The 8,663-nt window shown below is 29.6% G+C and overlaps 1 protein-coding gene across 1 annotated transcript in view; it reads right to left on the reverse strand.

The window, feature by feature from the left end:
• The window catches only part of Ssrp (structure specific recognition protein), a 35,495-nt gene extending 27,128 nt beyond the window's left edge, over positions 1–8,367 (reverse strand). The window contains exons 1-2 of the mRNA XM_075364560.1: positions 8,192–8,367; positions 5,709–5,894 (exon numbers count right to left, since the gene is read on the reverse strand). Coding sequence (XP_075220675.1) covers positions 5,709–5,894; positions 8,192–8,242 — 237 coding nt within the window. The 5' untranslated portion in view covers positions 8,243–8,367. The remainder of the gene's footprint in view (positions 1–5,708; positions 5,895–8,191) is intronic.
• Positions 8,368–8,663: the final 296 nt, after the last annotated feature.

Genomic DNA, 8,663 nt, shown 5'->3' on the forward strand with positions numbered 1-8,663 from the left:
CACTTGAACAATATAACCCAATGCCAACTGAAATGATATTAAATTTAAAATGTCACGCAACTACGTTCGTAAACACTGTTGCCAACTGCTACAAACCAACTTATGTCTTTAATTAAATCATTATCTTCAAAAATGATCTGTTGATTAATCATTTCATAGTTAAATTTATAAATACACTATCTCTCAAGTATACTCATTTTAGTGTTGTTACAAATTTCCAAGATTTCTAAATTGTTTTTGTAGTCTGTAAATACTATGCCCAGACAACAAATGGTCGACCACATTACACCCCTCTCTTTCTGCTTCTGTAAGCATTGTAATGTTCCATAAATCGCTTTTAAAAAGATCAGTTTTCCCAATATAAATTTTATTGCTATTACATTACATTGCTTCATAACATTTAATTATATATATTCCACATAAATCCTCTCTATTACTTTTATTATTATTATTATTCCTTAAATATTTTATAATATAGTTATTTGGTTTGTAAGGTTTTTACATTTATTTTTATCATAAGCGACAGCAATTTTTTTTATTATTTTATTTGTATAATTGTATTCTAAGAAAAAACTATTAATAATCTCTGTGTTAATTTCTTGTACAAATTATGTAAAATTATAATGGTACTTAATTCTCTGCTTTCTGTATATCTTTTTTATAATCCCAATATCAAAACCATTAAATACTGCTATTTGTTTTATTATATCTATTTCCTTCTTAAGCTTGTAGTCACTGTTCCTTGTATAATGTAAAGCTCTAAGTCAAGTTTTTATATGTACCAATTTTTTGTGACCATGGGTGATCAGCATTTGCACGTACTGTAATGCCATTCATTGTGGTTTTTCTATAAAATGATGTTTCTATAACCTGCTTTCATTTATTTCAATCTCAATATCTAAAAAATATATTTTTCTATTCTTTTCAATTTCGCATGTAGTTTTAAATTATCATAATAATTATTAAGTTTATTTAAAATTATCAAATGTTCATTATTTATAACTGAATCATATACAACCAAAATATCATCAACATATCTTATCCATAATAACACTTTGTGCACATTCAATACACCATGGACTTATTTTTTTTTTGTCTTCAGTCATTTGACTGGTTTGATGCAGCTCTCCAAGATTCCCTATCTAGTGCTAGTCGTTTCATTTCAGTATACCCTCTACATCCTACATCCCCAACAATTTGTTTTACATACTCCAAACGTGGCCTGCCTACACAATTTTTTCCTTCTACCTGTCCTTCCAATATTAAAGCGACTATTCCAGGATGCCTTATTATGTGGCCTATAAGTCTGTCTCTTCTTTTAACTATATTTTTCCAAATGCTTCTTTCTTCATGTATTTGCCGCAATACATCTTCATTTGTCACTTTATCCACCCATCTGATTTTTAACATTCTCCTATAGCACCACATTTCAAAAGCTTCTAATCTTTTCTTTTCAGATACTCCGATTGTCCAAGTTTCACTTCCATATAAAGCGACACTCCAAACATACACTTTCAAAAATCTTTTCCTGACATTTAAATTAATTTTTGATGTAAACAAATTATATTTCTTACTGAAGGCTCGTTTAGCTTGTGCTATTCGACATTTTATATCGCTCCTGCTTCGTCCATCTTTAGTAATTTTACTTCCCAAATAACAAAATTCTTCTACCTCCATAATCTTTTCTCCTCCTATTTTCACATTCAGCGGTCCATCTTTGTTATTTCTACTACATTTCATTACTTTTGTTTTGTTCTTGTTTATTTTCATGCGATAGTTCTTGCGTAGGACTTCATCTATGCCGTTCATTGTTTCTTCTAAATCCTTTTTACTCTCGGCTAGAATTACTATATCATCAGCAAATCGTAGCATCTTTATCTTTTCACCTTGTACTGTTACTCCGAATCTAAATTGTTCTTTAACATCATTAACTGCTAGTTCCATGTAAAGATTAAAAAGTAACGGAGATAGGGAACATCCTTGTCGGACTCCCTTTCTTATTAGGGCTTCTTTCTTATGTTCTTCAATTGTTATTGTTGCTGTTTGGTTCCTGTACATGTTAGCAATTGTTCTTCTATCTCTGTATTTGAACCCTAATTTTTTTAAAATGCTGAACATTTTATTCCAGTCTACGTTATCGAAAGCCTTTTCTAGGTCTATAAACGCCAAGTATGTTGGTTTGTTTTTCTTTAATCTTCCTTCTACTATTAATCTGAGGCCTAAAATTTGCTTCCCTTGTCCCTATACTTTTCCTGAAACCAAATTGGTCTTCTCCTAACACTTCTTCCACTCTCCTCTCAATTCTTCTGTATAAAATTCTAGTTAAGATTTTTGATGCATGACTAGTTAAACTAATTGTTCTGTATTCTTCACATTTATCTGCCCCTGCTTTCTTTGGTATCATAACTATAACATGGACTTATAATACTTTAGAAATACTGTATAAAAATTACAGACATAATCGCAGAAATAGGTGAACCTATACGTAAACCCTTTGTCTGGACAAATATTCCTTACAATGGTGATCAAAGCATTTGTAAACTCCTGGGTTTCCTTCAAATTGTTTTTTTATTTTATTGTCTTATCAACCGGTATACTAGGGTATATGATGGTCATATCATAACTTACAATTTTCAGGTTATAATTAACTTTAATACAATTTAACTTATTTACCACTTGGTAATCATTCTTATACTCAAGATTTATTTTTATTCTAAGAATTTTGGCTATTACTTTAGCTACAAAAAAACAACAGTAAAAGAATGGGTATAATTGAGAAATATTATATTTTTAAATTTAAACAGAAGTATGAAATAATTAATCAACAGATTGTTTTTGAAGAAGACGATTTAATTAAAGGCATGTGGTACTTGGTTAAGTGTTTACGGATGCAGTTGCATAATGTTTTAAACTTATTATAAATCCAGTTGGCAATCAGTTATATTGTTCAAGTGTGGTTATTAGGATTTATGTTTGTAAATTTTTAGTTTTTATTTGATGTAATTTTGGAATTTTGTAACAACTGATGACGTGGAATCCTGCGAAAGTCAACTTTTGGTATTAGTTTTTAGGTTCTGTTGCTTTATTTGGTGATCATATTGTTGTTATTTGGCAGAGAGGTCAGTATGTTGATGAATTGTTTGAATTTTCACAAGGTTTTTTTATATATATCAATATATATAAATGAGGAAAAAGATAAATGAACACACTTATGAAAGAGAAGGCTCTTTTTACCAAGATAATGCAACAGTTTGCTCTTATGCAACTGTGACAGCAATATTGTTCATTACAAGTTCAACAGAAATTTATCCAAAATGATGAAAAATAACTGCCTATTTTGAAGACTTGGATAAATCTTCTTTAAGGATAGGATTGAAAAACTTGAGCACTGTTGAGTAAATTGTATAACTTGAAATAATATGTTGAGAAATAAAAATAATTTTTTTAAAAAACTGTCTTTTTGTTGTTTTTTGCACAAATTTACCAAACAACCCTTGTAAATGATCAAAGCATCAACAGTATAAGTTACAATGGTAAATAATTAAAAAAAAAATTTAACATCCAACTGAGTATGTTGATATTCAAAAGTAATTGTGGATTAAATCAACATTGAGACTAAATCCTTAATTAAACAAAATTAATGACTGGTATTGAAAAAATCAAAACACAGACAGCAATTTAACAACCTTTAGCATACAAATCAAAAGAATAAAATTGTACATATATTAGAGACAAGGATTACTGAAACTATTGATCAAAGAATAGAAATAAATAGTGAAACAATAACAAAAAGAAGAAGAGGTTTCAGTGTTGCTGGGACATTAATTTAAATTTTAAATAAATGTTAAAACTCTTTCTTATATTATTTTATGGCATACAGGAATGGGCAAAAAAAGTTTAATAAAAATATTGAGGATTTTGAGATATGGTGCTCTAGAAACTAGGGAAAAGAATGGATGACAAAAGTAGCTGATAAGGAAGTGTTTCATAAGGAAAAAAGTGAGTTATTAAATATTACCCAAAAACATAAATACAGTGTGTTATAAGGAGAGAAAGATATTTGTTGCCGAGGCTCATACAAGGGAAGATTAGGATTCGTGCAGGCAAAATTAACATCATGTTTAATTTATGCTGTAATTAATCCTAATTTATAATACAAAATAAATCATTAACAGTAGATAGCCAACATACAATTCTTTACCAAATGAATAGTTCATTTACTCAGCAACAGGTATTGAATCATTCCTTAATATATCATGACAGTAAGAAGTTCTGGTTAAATTTATTGAAGGGAAAACATAAATAAATTTACATAAAAGGAAATATTGTATTGGATATGATGGGTAGCTGAAATGTAATGCACACTGGAACATAATGAGAGAACAAAATGTTGCGCTAATGACAAACAGGTGCTGCTATCTAGTAGTTCACTCCCCTAATTCTAACATTCTACAACTCATTGACTCAAACCCACTCAATTTCTATCAGTCGCCACTGTTATGAAGTCGAGTATGCCTGCCTGTCAATGCATCTAAAAAAATGTGCAGAGACTGGATTTAAACAGTGAAAAACAGGAATGCTAGTGACACTCATAGTCATCAAAAGGTCATTTATAGTGATGACTTGATCAAAGTATTATGAAAAGATGAGCAATAAAATTTCATGCATCAGATGTTAGAAAAGTGAATATTGAGAATGAACCTCATAGTGATCAAAATTTTTCTAAACTAGTAAAAAGCAAAAAAAAAGGAGGTAGATGAATTGATTCAACAGACAGTTGCATCACACAAAGCATCGCTGTCCAGAAAAGACAAATCGAGATAATAAACAAGTGGGACACATTACAAAATTGAACTATCATAAGTTCAGTGGTGCCATGAAAATTAACAGAAAAAACAAATAACAAAAGGAATCTTGTGAAAAGCTTCAGAAATGTTATGACAAGGCAGATAACTTCCTTTTCTGTATTGTGACCAGAGACGTAACTCAGAAGTATCATTATGACACAGAAGAAATATGGCACAACATGGAATATGGCACTATGTATGATTCATTATAATAAAAAAAATTCAAAATACAACCTTCTGTAAAAATAATTCCCTTGACATTTTTCTGAGATTACAAACATGTGGTGTGCTTGACCAACTACCTAAAGCAAAGTAGAGTGTAAATTCTGAGCAATAAAGACATTAAAACACGGTAAGAGATGTGTATATGTTATGTTTAACAATCCATGGAGCTAATAACTCTGCAACGTGATAAAATTCAGTCAAACAATAGTTCATAAGCAACTGTTACGGAACTTGTTTAGTAGAAATTTGAATCTACTCCCTCCATATTAACCATCCTGTGATTTCACTTCTTTCCGCAATTAAAGAGTGATATTAAGGGTATTTATTTCATGGATAAACTAAAGGATGCAGTGAGGTTGTGGATCAAGGAAAGAATGTCAGAATTCTTACTGACAAAATGAGAAAACTAGTTCACCACTGGGAGAAAAATGTAACTGTAAATGGTGACTATGGGGAAAAGTAAATGTAATTTTTTGTAGCAAATAAACTTATATGATATTTGATTCATTTTCAAGTTATGAGCGACTGTGCATCACATTTTAATCATCCATTGTAATTTCATTAAAAATATATAAGTACACATGTTTCAGCTATTGTTAAAGAAAATGAGAAAAATTAATGCTAACGTTAACATACCGATTCTTTGAATCCACAGAATCTATGAAGTGAACCATTTTTAAGGAACAATCTTATTCCCCAACTATCAATAAATTTTTGCCAGTTCGCTAGATCAATATCATTACTTTGTACTTGTTCTACTTTACCCGTTCTACTATTCTTAAATATTATATTTTGCTCAGTAAGCTTCAGTCTTCCAAGGCACTGAAACAAAATAATTGATAAAGTAACATTGTATAAAAAAATAGAACTTAATAAAAAACTGATAAATAAAATTGTATTAAAAAATAAAACAGATTACACAAGGAAAGAATACATACAGATACAGCTTATCAAAGTAAATATAATGCTAACTGAATAATATTATTTCTAACACCACAGCTAAATTTCATAATGGTTTAATTAATATTCTACAAAATATAAAAACAAGTTATTAACAAATAAAATGACCAACTTATTAATAATACTAATAACATATAGTATAAAACATCAAAACTGAATGCATATATAAACTTGGTACAAAAAAAAAAATCAGAAAATGATTTTTTTTAAATTCCACTATATTTCACTATACTGATTACTGGGTAACCAAGTAAACATAAATAAAAGGTGACTGTGAGCAAGTGCTTGACCAATAAAATTTTTTTTCATACTTTATTATACCACAGTATGTATAGGATCAGGAAAACACAAGATCTAAATGTTGTAAAGCAGGTTTGGACAGCATTTACCTGAACAAGATCAAAGTATATACTGCGTTATCAGTACTCTATTTAATTAGTCATCAGTTTTGTGAGTTATAGTACCTGTTCGGATGGCAATCCGTTCTGTGGAGAAAGGTTAGGGTAATGGTTAGTTAGAACTATGGTTACAGTTTTGTGGAAAGGGGAATAAGCCATAAACCAACCTTAATATCACTTTAATCACCAGAATTGAACTTTGAGTCAGGCGTTGAAGATGACTTCGTGATTGATTATCCATTGTACACAAGACTAATAGCACAGAATATGTGTTGTAGTCCTTCTCTCTGTAGAGACTATATTTTTCTTTAAAAGTTAAATTAAAGAAGCTTAACTTAACACCATCTCAGCCATAGAGATTGTTAAGTATTGTCATACCTTGGTAATTTATCCCACGTCTCTCTCCACAAAATGGATTACCATCTGAACAGGTTTTGATAACTCACAAACTGATAACCGACTAGAATAATGATAACGCGACAAAGACTTTGATCTTGCCAGTCACTTGCTTTCTGACATTTAGATCTTGTTTTTACTTGATCCTAAGCATATCCACTACGATATATTAAAGTATGAATAAAATTATTCATACTTTGTTATTTGAGTTGATCAAATAACTGCTCTGAATTACCAAATAAGAAAACCACTACATCAGTTTTCAATGTTCATTTATAAAAATAAACTCCATAAAAAATCACAAGAATCACGTTACTTTCTAGTTTAAAAACATAAAGTCATACTGCACTAATGAACAGGCCAGCATTATCATGTTTAATGTTATATTTTTTTGAAAAATGTTGTAATGGAATGAAACCCTTACATGTTTACATATAACAATTTTAGGAAAAAATTGAAGGCGTCAGGTTAGTAAACATTTACTTAATATTTATATTTAAAAACAAATTTTAAAGTTTTTCTGCAAAAATATTACATCAAATGGTGGAATATTAAGTGGTTCAGCAACCAGTTTATAAGTAATTATTGGTAGATGCATTCCAAAGACAATTTTCTACTTCTCTACTTTAATTTTGTCAAAATCTATTGTTTAAGAAATGACTGCAACTTCTTTTTGTAGATTTATATGATATTCTAGTATCTAGAGACAATGTAACAGGGGACTGAAAGCAATTTTGCATCTTTTATACAGCGAGTAACTAAGGGTTGTAATATTTCTGGGTTATTAAACAAAGATATATTGCTAATGGGAACCTATTACAGAATAGTAGCTACGAGATAAATCGAAGTACAGTTGTAGGCATAACGGCTGGATTTGAAACTGTCTACCTACTGCATACAAAGGCCTTTAGAATCAGCAATATGAATCAATATTTTACTCAAATCAAAACCTAATTATACATTATGTGGATGTCAAGAATGGTAATTTGCTACTATACAGATAACAAAAAGGCTGGTGTAACATTAACCTAGAAGAATCAAGGGAAACCATGAAAAAACTTTGATCCAAGCATCATTACAAAATACAAGATTAAACAAAAAAAGAGAAGTTTAAGATCAATGTAATATAAAAAAATAATCATAATATGAAATAACAGTGATGCAAGTTTGTCAAACAAGACTACACTAAAAACTCATTTTATTAATAGCACGAAGACAAATGGAGGTTATGCAAATAAATTACGATTGATATTTGTTATTCATTACCACTCACGTAACAAGATGATATAAAATAAGTGGCCCATTTTCTGGACAATACTGACGTTTTGAAACTAACATTTTTAGCAAATGTCTTGGATTACATACCATAGCTCCTTTTGTTTCTGTAGTGACATCCGAGAACTCCAGCTCCGTCATTTTGAAAAGTATAACTAAATAATATACAATAAATATGTAAAATTACTTCTTAAACACTACAAGTATTACAGTCAACTCGACGACAATTCAGCGTGGTACATAGACCTCCCACCACAACAATAATTGTTACCTCTGTTTTATTACATATATTGGCGCCATAATAATTATATGTTATTTTTTCTGAAGAATGATGCATAATCGTATTTTGATACCTGCATATATTTTTTTACGAAAAATGTTGTTTCTGGGTATGTTTGGGTAAAATACCTTACGGTGGTTATAAAATACAAAATAACTTAAATATGTATTTCTGAAATGTCTAGATCAGACTATCTAAAAATGTGCTTATAGCGTTAAAATACTCTATTAGTTCTTGACTGAAAATTAATAAGGAGAATATAATAATTATTTTGAATGTTTA

Source organism: Lycorma delicatula, chromosome 4 (assembly GCF_047948215.1).
Source record: "Lycorma delicatula isolate Av1 chromosome 4, ASM4794821v1, whole genome shotgun sequence".
Taxonomy (NCBI): Eukaryota; Metazoa; Arthropoda; class Insecta; order Hemiptera; family Fulgoridae; genus Lycorma; species Lycorma delicatula.